General features: G+C 31.8%; 1 protein-coding gene across 1 annotated transcript; it reads left to right on the plus strand.

The window, feature by feature from the left end:
* The first annotated feature begins 836 nt into the window (after positions 1-836).
* LOC107863287 (F-box protein PP2-A13) lies at positions 837-11,440 on the plus strand. Its single transcript, XM_016709147.2, has 3 exons — positions 837-1,589; positions 2,225-2,340; positions 10,832-11,440. Exons 1-3 carry the CDS (start codon positions 1,236-1,238, stop codon positions 11,259-11,261), a joined length of 900 nt encoding a protein of 299 aa, XP_016564633.2. The 5' UTR covers positions 837-1,235; the 3' UTR covers positions 11,262-11,440.
* Positions 11,441-19,279: the final 7,839 nt, after the last annotated feature.

Below are 19,279 nucleotides of genomic sequence, written 5' to 3' on the forward strand. Positions count from 1 at the left end.
CAATAATATCATAAACTTGCTTGAATATTATTGATGTAAAGTCTCCAAATAAATAGAGATTACAATTTAAATTGATTCCTAAAACTTAACAACAAATTGACCTTGAACTAATGTTACTCCTAAGCTTATGGATTTCTAAAAAAACAACGGATAAATTTTCCTAAAGAATTGGTCCAACAAAATCAATTCTCTTATTCCAGCTAAAAACAAATAAAACACTCAACAAAATCTTACCTAGATTTTTCTCAAGATGGTCACTCGACTAATATATTTGTGTGAAAAAGTCTATTTTCAAAAAATAAAATATGAATGTTAAAAGTAAATAGTTATCAAAAAGGTAAATGTGTCGGTACCTTTTTAATAGACTAATTTCCAAGGAAAAACTGTGCCATATCATTTTTTTAATAGATAAAAAAATAAAAATGTGTCACAAAATAAAAGTATAAAGTAATTTATGCCAGCGTATAGGGGCGGAGCGAGGTTACCGAAAGAAGTTTATTTGAATCCCTTCATTAAAAAATTACATTATATATTCAGTCAAAACTATTGTTTACGTATATATAATAGTAGACATATTCGTATTTTACTTCTTTATATTTTAAATTTCTTTAGTAAAAATTCTGATGCCGTCACTACCACCATATATGCTTAACCATGGTTGAGAAGATCAAAGGTAGAATTGGATGCCCTCGATGAAGTCTTGTTCGCTAAATCACAAAAAATTCTAGACAAAAGGACACAATGCCCTTTGACAGATGTTCCGACGGTGACCTGCATACTTATTACTGTGACACATGCTCATAAAACTTTGTCTTAAATTTTAGGAGCATTTATATCTCTAGCGCACTCTATAAAGTTGAAAAGTCTTCAGTTCCATAAACATACTTTCTCCATAAACATTTCTTCCTATGTCAATTACCCTTTGCTTTTCCCTTCCTAAGGAGAATCTCACTTAGCTTCCTCTTTACTCAAGATGCATTGATACTACATGCTCATACAACTTTGTTAAATTAAGTTTTTGGAGCATCTATATCTCTAGTACTCTATAAAGTTGAGAAGTCTTCAATTCCAAAAACATACTTTCTCCATACTTATTTCTTCCTTAATTAGTTGCCCTTCTCTTTTTCTTCCTCTTTACTCAAGATTCATTGATACCATTCCAATATAGCTAGCTTTTATTATGATCACATTTTAGCTAGCTAGCACCTTTTATTTGCTACTATATTATTTGCTCTATGGGGTCTGGCATTTCTGGCTTGGTGGATCATGAGAAGTTAACAAGTAATAATGGTCCTTTCGAGACTGGCCTTGGAGACTTGCCAGAAAGCTGCATAGCTTTGGTCCTTACTCATTTGGACCCTACTGAGATCTGTAAAATTGGTCGTGTGAATAGGACATTCCGTCAAGCTTCATTAACAGACCTTGTGTGGGAACTTAAGTTGCCTGAAAATTATCAAATTCTTGTCAAAAAATACCACTTGGACAAAAATCTATGGTCAAACTCCAGCGAGGAGTCACGTAGATTAACCAAGAAAGAGCTATATGCCAGATTGTGTCGTCCACATCACTTTGGGAGTAGCAATAACAAGGTGTGTGTGTGCATATATATATATATATATATATATGATTCTAATTCTTTGGTATCAAATTTATTGTGTACATGATATATAGTCGTTTCTTTTCGAAATCCTTGAGTATTTGTTCTATCATATGAAGGAAAAATCAAGAACTCAAGATTTATAACAGTACTATATATTTGTGAATTCAAGATTTTCAATGGGTTGTATAATTCAATAGTGAAGTCAAAATATAGAAGTGTTGCACAGAAGTTGTTCCAATATATCGTAGAAGATCTTATTCTTTACAGGAATTTAATTTTCATAAAGAGAAACATTAGGATTAGGACTTTGGAATTTTTCACAAAGAGACACGTTAGGACTTCTCTGGAGAGTTTTCAACTGTTATCATTTTCCTCTCTGATCTTTTTTCTTATTTTATTTTTTATATAATCAATTATCACTAAATGGTTATTCATTTGGATATATGATGAATCGGAATTGATTCACATGCATAGTTGCCCAAAATCCAATTTTCTAAAGTCAACAGTTCTAGTTATTTTCTTCCAATTAATTTCTTGCTTCTTGTTTCTAACTTCTCATCTGAGTTAATCATTATCCCGTAGGGATCTAGATATTAATGTTTGGGTGTTAGTTACTTATGGCAGGTGTTTTGGATGGAAAAGGATAGAGGGATTTGTGTGTGTGTATCGTGGAAGGAAATGAAGATAACAGGCATAGAAGACCGCAGATATTGGAGCCATATCTCATCTGATGAATCAAGGTTTGTCCATTAATTAGTCTCTGACTTCAAATTGAGTTAATAGTAGTACTTTCAATTTTAACATGGTAATCATGCATTATTATTTTTTTACATATATATAGTAATTAAATGAAGAAATTATAGATGGCTTTGATTATTGCACATAAAGGCTGAACCATGTAAAAGATGTTTGTTGTTCCAAAGAAACTATTGTGGCATGTTGAGCGTTTCAAGAACGAGATTGCTTTGATCAATAAGCTAATTTAAAGTTTTTATTTCTAGAATATGAATAAGTGTTGGAGTCATTTAAAAGAAAGGAAATAAACTTACACACCAAGGATTGTGGTGAGATAGATAGGATCCCTCAATATTCTTAACCAAAAATTTCGAATTCGAATTCTGATTATGAAAAAAGTTCAGTTAGAGAGTAATTTCTCCTTAAATGAGTATTACCGGACGCGAATCTAAAATTAATTGGGGGCCTCAGTGCAAATATGGGAATGTAGAGAAGAAAATGATGCATATCTAGCTGTCAAAGAAGTGAAGTGCTTCCACAGAAACATTATATTCCAAGGCTACCATTCTAGCAAGCTAGAGTGTATTTTTTAACTTTTCATATTTTAATGCCTTGTTTTGACTATACTGTATATTTTAACTACTATATACTACTGGTTTCTTTGATATTGGAGAAAACGTGGGATGATGAAATTTACTAAACATCCAGCTGCCAGCAAATAATTGAATTAGGGGTGAAATTTGACATTTGAACCAAGATGAATTGTAAAAGGCGAGTTGTTTTAACCTAAAAGAGATCGAGGAAAAAGAAACTATTTCCTGGTCCGTTGAGTTTAACTTTAGTAATTCTTAAGTTATCATGTCACCTGTAGCATATATTGTTGGAAAAAGTACTATAATATTGATATGAAATTGAAATTAATAATTATAATAAAATAGTCATAAATGTTGTGTCGTGGTAAGCCACTGTCTTGAAAGCACTTTCGGCCCGACTCCAGTGCAAATCCTTCTAGCCGGTCGCTCCCCAAGGTTCCACAGCTACTTCCAAACACGTGCACTCGTGGCTGGAAGTTTGGAGGTTGTTCAAAACTATTGCCCAAAAGTAGAGAACTTAGGAGGAAGATATTTTTCTCTTACTTTGTTGGTGGTGTATCTTTTGTGCTCAAATAGAGTGGTTTATATAGGTGAAGAACAAAGAATGTTACAAGAGTTAATGGTGAATTGAATGAATTAACTTCTCACCAAATGAATTCATCCGTTCAAGGAATGAATTAACTTATTAAGAACTAACTCATCAAATGAATTCTTACGTTCAAGGAGAATCGAAAACATATGGTTACAAAAGAATTAATAAGTTACATTTTCTTACAATGTATCTTGTAAATGTATTTGGACTTCTCTTTTTGGATAAGCTTAAAGAAACTTTAGATTTTGACTTTGCATTCTAACCATTTATTAAAAATGCTTTCAATCTCCCACAAATGCAAAGACAAAAGAATAGAAACACTTTTGGGCAAATAAAAGGAATCTGTACTTAAGTATCAATATCTTTCGATTTGAATTGACACGTAGTAATATGAGGTAACAACAAAAATCCAAAAAGTAAAGTACTCTTGAACTAGATGAACATAAGTTGAGACCCCCACAACACATATCAATCTTTGATTTTAAGCAACCTCCGCGATACTACAAAGTACTTTTATGGTCATGCACACAAACCTTGGGTCTCATGAGTGCTCTAAAAAGATAACCCAAGTCTTTCATAAAAAGGTGACCAACCTTTTAAACTCACATAGGTGATCCATCAAGTATATCTCATAGACCACCTTAAGGCTATGGATCATTAAGAGCAAAAATAAGTTCAATCTTATAATACAATACCTCACGCCATAGGGATAGGATATGTAGTGTTTATTGACGGCCTATATGGCTTCATTTGACCACAAATGGGTATCCACCATATTACCTCAATCCATGGGCTTTAGCCCCATCTCCCTCGATGATTCAAAGACCATTTTTTTTGTCAAACCTTTGGTCATAGGATCTGCCAAATTTCTTTCGGATCTTACATATTCCAAGGAAATAACACCATGTTTCAATAATTGTTTAACTGCACCATGTCTGATGCAAATATGTCTCTTTTTATTGTATACACTATTTTTAGCAAACCCAATTGCCGCCTAGAGTCACAATGTAAAGAGACTAGTTACATTGGTCTTCCCTATAAAGGCACATCTGTCAAAAAATTTCTCAGCCACTCAGCTTCTTGCCCTGCCAACTCGAGAGCAATGAATTCAGATTCCATGGTAGAACGTGCTAACAAGTCTGCTTTGAAGACTTTCACGAAATAGCACCTGCACCCAAAATAAATACATAGCCACTGGTCAAGCTAACTTCATCATTGTTAGTAACCTAGTTTGCATCACAAAAACCTTTCAAAATAACAGAAAATTTATTAAAATACAAACACCAATCCATAGTACCTCTCAGATACCTTAACAAGCGATGAAGAGCATTCCAGTGTTCACTACTGGGATTATGAGTATCTCTACTCAATCTACTAATAGCATAAGCTATATCAGGCCGAGTATAGTTCATGAGAAACATTACACTCCCAATTATTTTAGCATATTCAGTTTGAGAAACACTAGAATCTCTATTCTTTTTCAGGTGTATGCTAGGATCATAAGGAGTTCTCACTGAAACTACATTAAAACAATCAAACCTTTTCAACATTTTTTCAATATAATGAGACTGATACAAAGAGAAACCATTAACAGTTCTTTTGATTTTTATTCCTAAAATTACTTCAGCTTCTCCAAGGTCTTTCATTTCAAATTTAGAAAATAAAAATTTCTTAGTCTCATTTACAACATTTACATTTGGGCCAAAGATTAACATGTCATCCACATATAAACATACAATCACACAGTCTGATCCTATCATTTTAGAATAAACACAGGTATCAAATGAATTAACAACAAAGTCATTATCTATCAATGTGAAGTTAAATTTTTCATACTACTGCTTAGGTGCCTGCTTAAGTTCATATAAAAACTTTCTCAATTTGCATACTTTATCCTCCTGTCCTAGGACCACAAAACCCTCAGGTTGAGTCATATAGATCTCTTCCTCTAAATCACCATTTAAAAATACAATTTTGACATCCATTTGGTGTACCACTAAACTGTGAATAGCAGTTAGAGCAATAAGAGTTCTAATGGTCGTTATTTTAGTCACAGGAGAATAAGTATCAAAATAATCAACACCTTTCTTTTGGTTAAAACCCCTAATCATAAGTCTAGCCTTATATTTATCAATTGTACTGCCAGGCCTCAATTTCTTCTTAAATATCCACTTGCTACTTATGGGTTTACAACCTTTAGGCAAATCATACAAGTCCCATGTGTGATTAGAAACTATAGAGTCTCATTCACTTTTAATAGTCTCTTTCCAAAATATTGCATCTATTGAACCCATTGCTTCATCATATGCCTTATGGTCTTCTTCTATTAAGTAGATAGACACTAATTCATCATTTAAAGTATTGATATCAAAATCCTCAGTTAAGAAGGTGGTGATAAAATCAGGACCAAATCTAGTCTCAATTCTACGTCTTTTACGCCTTCTCAGTTCATTTTCATGCTTATTAGCAATAACATCAGATACAAGCATAACATGAGAGTTAACAGACATAGACATAGAAGTATTATTTTGTACATCACTAGACATATCATTTTTCAAAGGAAAAACATGCTTAAAAAATTCGGCATCTCTAGATTCACAAATAGAATAATCATTTAATGAAATAAATCTATATGCAGCACTATTTTGAGAATAACTAATAAAGACAGTATCAAAGATCTTAGAACCTACATTTACTCTTTTAAAATCAGGTAGACCAATCTTAGCCAAACACCCCCACACTTTCAAAAATTTCAAGTTAGGGGCATATCCTTTCCAAAACTCATATGAGGTCTTGTCTAACTTTTTATGAGGGGCTCTATTAAGAATATAACATGCAGATAAGACAGCTTCCCCCTACATATAGTCAGGTAGACCCGAGCTTAAAAGCATAGAATTCATCATTTCCTTAAGTGTTCTATTCTTTCATTCGGCTACACCATTTTGTTGGGGAGTATAGGGAACACTAAACTCATGGATAATATTATTTTTCTCACAAAATCTTCTAGAGTTTTAGTACTATATTCACCTCCCCTATCAGATCTAAATCTCTTAATTTTCCTAGCTAATTGATTTTCTACTTCTGTTTTGAATTTTAAAAATATGCTTTCAGCCTCATCTCTAGACTTAAGGAGGTATACCTTAGTGTACCTAGAAAAATCATCAACAAAAGTAATGTATTACTTCTTTCCACTTTTACTAATAGTGTTCTTAAAATCTGCTAAGTATGAATGTACTAGTTCAAGCAACTCGGTCTTTCTACTAGTAACATATTTAAAAGGTTTCTTGGCATGCTTTGCTTCTACACATAGAGGACATTTAGAAATATTATCAATATTTACTGCAGAAATTAATTCCATTTTTCTAAGTCTTTTAATAAAAGCAATATTAACATGACCTAGTTTACCATGCCATAAATTAATAGACTCAGCAATATAAGCAGAATTAGAAATATTTGCATTGACAATCTCTTGATCAATGTTCAGTACAAATAAGCCCTTGAAATTTTCCAACAAAGTCTCCTCCACGAGAAATAATTATTTTATCAGCTTCAAAAACAAGTTTAAGGCCTACTTTATTGAGACGTGCTCTAGAAACTAAGTTTCTACGGAGCGAGGAAACATACGAAACATTGTTCAAGGCTAAAGTTTTTCCAGAAGTTAATTTAAGTAAAAAATTTCCCTTACCCATAACTCCAGCAGCAGTGGAGTTACCTATGTAGACGTACTCGCCATCGGTGGATTCCTTAAAGTCATGAAATAACTCTTCGTTACCGCAGAAATGTCTTGAAGCACCTGTGTCCAACACACAATCAGTCTTGTTAGCTACCAGATTTGCCTCGACGATTACTGCAGCAATTACTTCATCATCCTCTGTAAGATGAGCTTGGGCATCACCTTGTCCTCCCTATTTTGGCTTTTGTCCTTTTCTTAGATAGCATTGGACAACACTGTGGCCAAGTTTTCTGCTGACAAAACAAGCCCCTTTGATTTTTTAATTTGACTCTCTGGCTTGTTGAAATTATTTTTCTTTTTCACTTGTTTCTTATTCTGAACATTCTTTTGTTTGCCTTCATACCTGTCTTTTACAATAGTACCAGAAGATTCCACAAGGTTAGCTTTAGAAGAATTAAGAGAAAGAGCTTCCATCTTATCTTTAAGACTGTTTGCCTTCTCTGTTCTCATGTAACTGATAAGTTCTTGGAGAGTTAAATTTTTTTCCTTATGTTTCAATTGATTTTTGTAATCACTCCAGTATGATGGAATTTTTTCAAGCAGAACATTCACATGAAGAATCTCACACATCTTCATACCCTCATTGAGAACATCAACAGTTAAATTTTCATATTCGTGGACTTGTTCCATGATGGATTTATTGTCAACCATTTGAAATTTAATCCATTGTCTGAAAATATATTTTTTCTTTCCTACATCATCGGCACCATATTTCTTTTCGAAACTGTCCCATATTTCCTTAGCAGATTTGTAAGTAACAAATAAATCAAATAAATGATTAGTCATATGATTCAACAAATGTCCTCTAACTGTTTTGTTATCTTTTTCAAATTTCCTTTTAGCAACATCATCAATCGCAACATTGTTAGAGTTATCAGTAGGAGATTCATTAAACAAAACATAATCAACTTCAAATTGTTCGAAGAAAATCAGAAGTTTTTGTGACCATCGTTTAAAGTTATTTTCATCCAATGGCTCAAGTTTTGACAAATCAGAAAAAGTTTTGTTCAAAGAAAGAGCCATTTATCAATGTTGTATGTAACGAAATCGTTTTCAAATTGTTGAAAATGTTGGGTTCGAAATCGAGAGGGCGTCATGCGGAATCTTAAAGTTTGCAAACTAATATGGCGATAATTCAAATGACACAAAAATAGACTAAAAATATAATTTTATTATATGATTTGGCCAATTGGCCTACATATAAAACCTAAAATTTAAAACATAGAAACTAATGAGAGAGAAAATCTCCCCCTAAATTTGACTCTTTAAAGACTATATTGTGGATGCTATTGTGTTATGGCATGAGAAGGGGGTGTTCTATTTATAGATGTCCAAAACCTTTCCTCCAAGAAAGAGGTTAACCAAATATGGAAAAGAATTATATTTTTTCTTTTAGGAAAAGTAAAAGTAATTATGGTAACTTTTATTTTTGGTTCTAAGAAAAAGTAAAACTTAAATATAGTAAGAAAATCAGGGCAAAAATCCTAACAGAAAAAAGTACTACAATATTGATATGAAATTGAAATTAATAATTATAATAAAATAGTCACAAATGATGTGTCGTGGCAAGCCACTGTCTTGAAAGCGATTTCAGCCCGACTTCATTGCAAATCCTTCTAGCCGGTCGCTCCCCAAGATTCCATAGCTACTTCCAAACATGTGCACTCGTGGCTGGAAGTTTGGAGGTTGCTCAAAACGATTGCCCAAAAGTAGAGAACTTAGGAGGAAGATATTTTTCTTTTACTTTGTTGGTGGTGTATCTTTTGTGCTCAAATAGAGTGGTTTATATAGGTGAAGAACAAAAGATGTTACAAGAGTTAATGGTGAATTGAATGAATTAACCCCTCACCAAATGAATTCATCCGTTCAAGGAATGAATTAACTTATCAAGAACTAACTCATCAAATGAATTCTTACGTTCAAGGAGAATCAAAAACACATAGTTACAAAAGAATTAATAAATTACATTTTCTCACAATGTATCTTGTAAATGTATTTGAACTTCTCTTTTTGAATAAGCTTAAAGAAATTCTAACCATTTATTAAAAATGCTTTCATATCTATAGTCAATTTCTCATATAAAAGAGATTTATGAGAGAGCAAAGAGTTTTTGCCCTGAAATTTAGTTTAACCTGTGATTGCAGAGTCTTTTTCTTAAGTAAATTTCCGCCCAAGTTTTCACTTCCTGTGGTGAGGAAATTTGATATTAATACCTACCTCACATATTAATAATATGATTAAAAAGGTAATTTGATATTAATACCTACCTCACATATTAATAATATGATTAAAAAGGTAAATAGAGTGAACATAAACTTAACCTCGTTAAACCAGTCAGTTATCCCACTAAAGACGATATAGCTAGTCAACCGAAAATCATGACGGTGATTTTGCAGGTTAGTACGAAATCATTTTGACATGTCACCTTAAGGCATAATACATAAATATGTCTTTTAATTAACTTGGTCTCAAATCACATCTATGACCTCCAACTTTGGGTGTGCACAAATAGATATTTAAACTTGTATAAAGTTGGAGGTCATAGTTGTGATCTAAGTCCAAGTTAAAAGGCCATGTTTATGTATTATGGCAATGTTTAACATAGAAAATTTTACAATCAAATTTCGTGTTGTTCTTCAATATCTAAGTGATAGAGTAGTTTTTAAGCGATTAATCGGAAGTTCGAATCATTATACGTATTATGATTAATAATCTGGAAAAAAAGGTACCTCACAGGCCACAGCGACAAGAAGTTAAAATGCGTGATTTGATACTCCTATTTGATATAGTGAAAATCGTTTATATGTGAATATAAATACTATATAAAAGTTACAGTAAATCTTTTCTATTTAAAGATGCTTTTAAGAAGTCAACCAATCATGTGCTTGAGAAAAAAATTAATCCACTTCTGGAATTGATAAGCGGTTTTCAAGATTATATTCACATCCAATTTCTTCTTAATTATTTTATGTAAAAACGTGGTACATATATAATTCCCAATTAAGTACGTTTTCCTGCCAACCAGAGACACTGGCGGACCTACTTTATGTATTATATGTGAGTGCTCGGTCAATTTTTACTTTTGAATCCATAACAATATGACAAAGGTGAAACGTATCCTTAATATTTATGATCTGTTTTATTTTTGTCTTTTGTTAACCTAGCGATTTATAAAGGTGCGTACCTAATGTTATCAGTTGTCTCAAATATAATTTTACACCATTTAAAAGGTTCAAATAAGCCCATTCCAGTGATGGTGAAAGTCGCATATGTAGAAGCACATTTGGATCGTTTTAATTATTGAAAGGTATATTTAAGACGGAAAATAACGTTGGGATCATTAATGTGTTGATAGGTCGAGGAAGAGAAAATATGACAGATAACAAACATTAAGGACATTATTTTCTTTTTTACCTTTTTTTATTATTTAATAGAAAAGTTGGTGATTCATACCACCATTCAGTCTCAGTGGCAACAACTTAACAACTTTTAGATTACAAATAGTTGAACATCCATGATATAAAATTTTGGTCCCGTCACTGACCATGAACTAATATTTTTGTCAAAAATATCTACAGATTCAGCACAATTGCATTTCTCAAACAAATATGGTGGGTAGAAGTGGAAGGCGACCTAGAATTCGAATTCCCAGCAGGGAATTACAGCCTATTCTTTCGACTTCAGCTAGGGAAAACGTCGCGAAGACTAGGACGACGAATCTGCACCGTTGATCAAGTCCACGGCTGGAATATCAAACCCGTCCAATTTCAACTATCAACATCAAACGGCCAGGAGGCTACGACAAAATATTACTTGAATGAGCCAGGACAGTGGATACATTATCATGTAGGAGATTTTGTGGTGGACAAGTACTCTAGCATGCCAACAAAGTTAAAGTTCTCAATGACTCAAATTGATTGCACTCATACTAAAGGTGGTCTTTGCTTAGACTCTCTGCTTATTCTACCTACTGAGATTGGACCAAAGAAAAGTAGGTTAACTTCCTAAGCTGTAGGAATAGAATTTGATGTAAGTATGTGGATCTTAGCAATTAATGAAATGTACATATGAAACTGAGGGTTTAATGTTTTAGTAGGGTGAAAGCTACGTAGGGTGACAACAAGGATTCAGATTTAAATTTAAGACTTAATTAATTGGTTTGACTTCTAAAATTTTTGATATTCAAATTGAATTTTTATAACGTCAAAATTGTGTTTAGCTCTAATATCGATATGATAACAACATATATAGCCAAATTAAAAGTGCTTATAACTTTTTATAGTCAGTTAATAAAAAAAAAAAAAAAGAGCCCTAAAGGTGTGGACATATTAATTAATGTTTATCCACTAAAAGCTCTTAAAGATTAACCATACTTCCTTTTAACAAATACTTTTTTCCTCACAAAATCGCTTACCGTCATGGAGATCCAGAGGTTCTTTTTTCCCCAAATTTGCAGCACAAAATAGTTTTAAGGAAACTCAATTTCTGGAAAACACATTTACTCCTTTATTCTTCATCATTGCAAAATCCTCACTCTCCTCGAACTAATACGAAAAATGCACAAATTATATAAAAATCCTTGGGCGTGAAGAGTAAAAAATCACGGGACCAAAACCTCCACCATAAACCAAGAGTTACAATATTGCTCTCCAAAATGACCACCAAACAAATGCCAAACAACAAGCAACAACACAACAAGATAGCACCAAAACTAGAGGATAAAAAGGAGCAAAAAACACCAAAAACGTAGATGATGTTCAGGGGTTAAAAAAGGAGCTACAAATCACCAAATCCACCACCGTCAGTTTCTAATACAAGATTGAGGTGAGAGGAATAAGCTTTCCAAAAATCAGCTCTATCAGATAAGAAATAAAGCGAAAACCGCAATTTGAAGTTGACAGCTATGGCTGAAATTTTAGTGCAAAAATTTGCACACTTTCTCTCTATGTCCCATTGTATTGGGCCTATGAGCGAAAATGGGTTGGTCCAAATTGAGCTTTATTTATCCACATAGGAAGAAAAAAGACTCATAACACAATAATTCTCTCTCTCCCGACTATGTGGAGGAGACCGTCATCCCGGGGATCATGCAACAATCTTTAAACTTTCCTCTTGGCAAAGCTTTAGTCATCATATCGGAACCATTATCATCCGTGTGAATATTCTCAAGTTTAAGCAACTTAGAATCTAACACATCTCAAATCTAATGGTATCTCACATCAATTTGTTTAGATCAACCATGAAATATAGAATTCTTGTCAAGATGTATAGCACTTTGACTGTCACAATAAAGCACATACCTCTCTTGAGCACAACCAAGTTTTCCCAAGAATCTCTTCATCCAAAGCAATTCTTTACAAGCTTCAACGGTAGTAATAAGCTCAACTTCTGTAGTAGATAAAACAACACATTTTTGTGATCTGGATTGCCAAGACACAACTTCTCCTGCAAAAGTAACCAAAAATCCTAAAGTAGACTTGCGAGTATAAACATCACCAGCCATGTCTGAATCGGTATAACCACAAAGAATAGCTTTCCTGTACCAAAACACAAACTCAGACTAGAAGTACCACAAAGATAGATCATAATCCACTTTACAATATTTCAATGTTCTCTTTTCGGATTAAAAAGAAAATGGCTAACAATACTAACAGCATGAGCAATATCCGGCCTTGTACAAACCATTGTATACATCAAACTACCAACAGCTGAAGCATAAGAAACTTTCTTCATATCTTCATTTTCATCATCACTAGAAAGACACTGCTTTGTGCTCAATTTGAAGTGCATAGCTAAAGGTGTAATGACAACCTTAGCCTTATCCATGTTGAAACTTCAAAGTACTTTCTGAATGTACTTCTCTTGTGATAACCACAGCTTCTTGGCCTTTCTGTCATAAACAATCTGGATGTCAAGAATCTGCTTTGTTGGTCTTAAGTCCTTCATAGAAAAAGACTTACTCAACTCTTGCTTCAACTTTTGAATCCTGCAAGTATTATGACCAACAACAAACATGTCATCAACATAAAGTAACACAATAATAAAGTCATTATCAGAGAATTTTTGCACAAAACTACAATGATCTGAAGTAGTCTTCTTGAAGCCCTGTTGACTCATAAAGGAACCAAACTTCCTGTACCATCGCCCAGAATCTTGTTTCAAATCATACAAGCTCTTCTTCAATTTGCAAACATAATTCTCTTTTTCTTTGACTTCAAAACCTACAGGTTGCTCCATATAAAATTCTCCATCTAAGTTACCATGGAGAAAAGTTGTTTTACCATCTATCTACTCAACCTCTAAATCTAGACTTGCAGCTAAGCCTAGAAATATACAAATGGATGACACCTTCATAACTGGAGAGAACATCTCATCAAAATCAACTCTTTTTTTGGGTTAAATCCCTTCACAACCAATCTAGCCTTATACCGTAGAACTGAGTTTCCATCTTCATGTTTCACCCAAAAAATCCATCTATTTTTCAAAGATTTTCTGTCTTTAGGTAGCTTAACCAAATCAAATATGTGATTAGTATGCAAAGATTTTATCTCATCTTCCATAGCATCAAACCACTTTTTTTTCTTCAGTTTCCATGGCCTCAACAAGACTCTCTGGTTATTCCTCGTCAGTCAAGAGTACATACTCATTGGGAGAATAACAAGATAAAAGTATTCTCTCTCTAGTAGATCATTTGAGCGAACTCTCTAGAGCATCAATAACTGGTTGATGACCAACCATATCAACTTACACTGGAGCATCAACAACATCATGTTGGTCATTTGGACATGATCATCATCTTCATTATTAACTTAATTTTCATCATCATGAAATTTTTCTTTAGAAGCAATAGTCAAAGGAACTGGATTGATATCAAATAGACTCTCACTACTCTGAGAATTAACTTTCTCAATTTTGTCAAAATCTTCAATTGTTTGATTTTCAAAGAACATAACATCACGGCTTCTAACAAGTTTTTTCTCAACTGGATCATAGAAACGGTAGCAAATTCAACTTAATCATAACCAATGAAGATACACTATCTAGTTTCAGCATTCAATTTTGACCTTTCATCATTAGAAACATGCACAAAAGCGTTACACCCAAAGACTCTAAAATGATCATAAGAAACATTCTTATCAGACTAAACTCTATCAGGGACATCATCATCCAAAGCAACAGTAGGATATAAATTGATAACATAAACAACAGTATTAAATGCTTCTGCCCAAAAGAAATATGCAGCTTAGAATCGAAATCATACATTTAACTCTCTCAACTAAAGTTCTATTCATCCTCTCTGCTAAACCATTCAACTGGGGAGTTTTTGGAGGATTTTTATGATTTCAAATATCCTGCTCTCTGCAATATCTAGCAAAAGGATCAATATACACCACCATTATCTGACCGAATGCATTTCAATTTCTTCCTTGTCTGCCTCTCAACCAAGGCCTGAAATTCCTTGAACACATTAAGTACTGGATCCTTAGACTTCAAAGAAAATACTCAAAGTTTGCAAAAATGATCATCAATAAAAGTCACAAAGTAAAGTGCACCACCATGAGACCTTACTTTAAAAGGACCATAAAAATTAAAATGTATCAATTTCAGTAAATCAAGTTTTCTTCAAGGCGGATGACTCTGAAAAGAAACTCTTTTCTGTTTACCGGCTAATCAATGAACACATTTTTTCAATTTTGCTTGTTTCACTCCAAAATGTAAATTTTTCTTAGTTAAAATTATCATTCCCCTTTTCACTCATATGACTAAATTTTCTATGTCATAACTTTGATGAAGTATCATTCTCCACGAAGTTTACTGAGCCTCTAGAAGTAGGGCCCTGAAATACGTACAAGTTAGACAACTTGTCACCTCAAGTCAGAATCATTGAACCTCTAGTAAGCTTCCACTAGCCAGCACCAAGGGTGTTAACATAACCCTCATTATCAAGGTTTCCGACAAAAATTAGATTCAAACGGACATCTGAAAAATGCTTGACATTATTGAGAACTAGTTTGGAACCATTTTTACTTTTCAAATAAATAGTGTCAATGTCAAGTACTTTAACTTCATCATTATTGTTCATTTTCAACATTTCAAAATTACCCAGAGTGTAAGAAGAAAATAATTCCTTCTTTGGCATAACATGAAAAGTAGCATTAGAATCCACAAATCAACTAGACTCAACACGAATAAGGTTAATGGCATTCTCACCACAAGCAATAAAAAGATCATTATTAGTAACAACAGCAACATAATTTTTAGTATCGCCTTCTTTCTTTTGTTGTCTAATATCACTCTTATTCTTGTAATAATATTTCATGATATGCTCCTTTTTAGAGCAATAGTCACATGTAACATTCTTGAATTTGGACCTCGACTTGCTTCTATTTTTTTCTCTATCATTCGAAGGTTTGAACTTGTTTCTCCCCTCTCTTCAGTAACAAAACATCAGAGTGTGAAGATGAAGAAGATGGGGCTTGAAAATTTTTCTTCTCATCTCTTTATTCAAGACACCACTCTTTACATATTTCATAGTTACAACGCTATTGACAGCAGAATTAGTCAAAGAAACTCGAAGAGTTTTACAAGAGTCTGACAGAGTATTAAGAAGCCAAAGTTCATAAAGTTCTTCATCGAACTTTACACCTATTTCGGACAGCTGGTCAAGGACATCTTGAAAAATATTTATATGATAAAAAATAGGGCTGCCCTATTTATACTTGATATTCATCAATTTCTTAAGTAGGAACAACTTGTTATTGCCAGTTTTCGAAGCACAAAATGTCTCAAGCTTGTCCCACAAACTTCTAACATGCATCTCACTCACAATATGGTTTCTAACATTATCTTCAACTCATTTTTGATATAGCCACAAACCTGTAGGTGCTTAATTTTTTAATCCTCATCTGTCATGGATTGAGTTTTAGTAGATGCAAATATAGGTAAATGCATTTTCTTGACAAATAGAAGACCTTTCATCTTGTCTTTCCAAATATGATAATTACTATCATTCAAACACACCATTTTGCTTATATTTGTCTCCATCATTTAAATCAACAATCAACAATAATCAACGCTCTGATACCACCTTATTGAAAAAGGCAAGAACACAATCAAAGTGCACGACAGGATAGCAGCGAAAAAATATCCAAGTCTAAACTTTTCCTTTCAATTTGAACCAAGAGGAGACTAGCAAACCCAAGCACAATAGTAATATGGATGCAAATAAATCAACCAAACAAAAACGATAAGACAAGAATAAAACCAATCAAGTCAAGACACCAAATTTACATGAAAAACTCTTCAATGTGAAGAGTAAAAAATCACGAGATCAAAATCTCCACTATAATCACCAAGAGTTACAATATTGTTCTCCAAAATGTCCACCAAACAAGTGTCAAACAACGAGCAACAACACAACAAGATAGTACCAAAACTAAAGAATAAAAGAGAGCAAAAAACACCAAAAATGTAGATGTTATAAAAAATTGAAGCTACAGGCCAACAAATCCACCTCCGTCAGTTCAAATTAAAGATTGAGATGAGAGGAATAAGCTGTCCAAAAATCAGCTCAATCGGACAAGCAACAAAGTGGGAATCACAATTTAAAGTTGACAACTGTGATTGAAATTTTAGTGCGAAAATCTGCACACTTTCTCTCTTTTATGACTGCTAAAACTCTCTTTTGTGATGTGAAATAAAACCTAAAAAGATCTATATATATGTCACATAGTATTGGGCTTACAGGCAAAAGTGAGTTGGTCTAAATTGAATTTTATTTATCCAAATAAAAAGAGAAAAAAACCCATTATACATTGATAATATATTGAATATCTGCAGTGATTACACATTATTGACCTTATAACAAAAATTTAACTCATTCTCTATCACACCATTACAACAAAAATAATTAAAAGAAGAAGAAGATAAAATCTGCTTCAAGCTTTTCTGTACACAGAAAAGAAGATGGAAAGGATAATAATGCATCAGTGGAGAGGAAGAGATGGAAGAAAAAGATAAAGAGAACTATTGGCTAAAAAAAGCTTATTTTTGGTATCCAAATGACTATTTTTGTTATTTTAAGTTAATTATACTATCTATTACTTTCTCATTTTCAAGATAAATACATTTCTAACATTTTTTATGATCCAGAATTGAATTTTTCAAAGTCCAAAAATATATTAATTATTTTTTCTTAAAATTCTACATTACCTTTCACTTTAATGGGATTTTGCAACTGTCTCTAATTTTAAGAAAAATTTAAGAAGAAATAAAAATATAATATTGACAGATTATTCTTTTATTTATGTAATTAACTAACTTTTAAAGGATATGTTACACCCTCAAAAATTTATTTATTTTGAATGAAATGAATAATATTTCAGCAAAGCTTTTATATTCTACTTACTTATAAAGGGTAATAAGCAGGCATCTCTTCGATCCTGCTTGTGCTGCTTGCTTCAGTTGTTTTAATCGTTATTTTACTATATGACTCCTAATTAATCATTATAAGTCATCTAAGTATAAAGAAATTAATAATATTTAATAAAAATGATAAATTGAATATAAAATAATAAATTAATTTTTGACATTTTATTTCTACTTGATTTCTTATATAAGATCTATTTAAATTTTTTTACAAGTATTTTATATAGTAATTTTGATTATAGCACTGTTATAAGTTATTTAAGACTTGTCTGCTTCATTGTTTTAATTATGATTTTATTATATCACTCATAATTAATTTTAAAAAAAAATAAAATAGAAATAAAATAATAAATTTTGTACAACCTTCTTCTGTTGCTTTAATCGTAATTTTACTATATCATCCCTAATTAATTACTATAAGTCATTTAAGTATTAAAAAATTAATAATATTTAATAAAAAAGTTAAATTAAATATAAAATGATAAATTAACTCTTAATGTTTTAAATTAATTAGATGTCTTATATGAGACTCATTTAATTTTTTTTTACATATATTTTTTTATAATAGTAATTTTATTTTATCACTTCTAATTAGTTGTTATAAGTTATTTAAGACATGTCTGCTTCATTGTTTCAATCATAATTTTTTTATATCACCCTAATTAATTTTTATGGTCATCTAAGCATTAAAAAATTAATAATATTTCATAAAAAAGATAAAATACACACAAAATGATATGTCAACATAAAATATTTGTTTGACTATCGAAATTATATTAGTGCCATACAAATTACGATGGGACAGAGGAAGACATAAAGTAACATATATTATTTAAAAATGAGAAGACCCGTAAACTGAAACTGAGAGAGTATTAATATCTTATTAAAAAACTATGCTAAAAGAATTATAAATCACATATTTAACAATTTAAAAATATAAAAGATATAAAATATTCAATTGACTCTCGAACTTATATTAGTGTCACTTAAATTGAAATAGAAGAAAAAATTTTATAAATCACAATAATTAAAAATTTAAATTATTTTAATGATTGATTATCTAAATTATATTTGTGTCACATAAATTAAGATAAAAAATAATATATATTGGGCCTGTGTTGAGCACGGGCCTTCTATATCTAATATATCCATATTGTTAGGGAGCAATGGTAAAATTAATAATAACAATATTATTTAACTGTTAACAAAATATTATAATAATAATATTAGCAGTACAATAACATAACTGTATATAATAATATTGCTACTTCAATGATAATACTATAATCAATAAAACAACTATAACAGTAATATAACTATTTCTTAGCAGGTTAATATATTAATTATACTTGAGTCGTGCTAGGTACTGTCCTAAAAAATTATTTCAGCAGTGTGAAATGTTTTTCCAGGATTAAAAAACACTTTCCTGGTCAATTAGAGAATATTCTGAGTTAAATAAGTCTTCCCTAATTAATCAAAAGATATACGAATCAACAAAATTATTAATACATATATCAGCAAGTTAAATCATAGGTTTAAATAATAACCAAAATGACTAAGCAGAATTCTAAGAAGAAAGAGAAAACTATAGAGAAAAT

The sequence above is a fragment of the Capsicum annuum genome, chromosome 3, assembly GCF_002878395.1.
Source record: "Capsicum annuum cultivar UCD-10X-F1 chromosome 3, UCD10Xv1.1, whole genome shotgun sequence".
Classification (NCBI taxonomy): domain Eukaryota; kingdom Viridiplantae; phylum Streptophyta; class Magnoliopsida; order Solanales; family Solanaceae; genus Capsicum; species Capsicum annuum.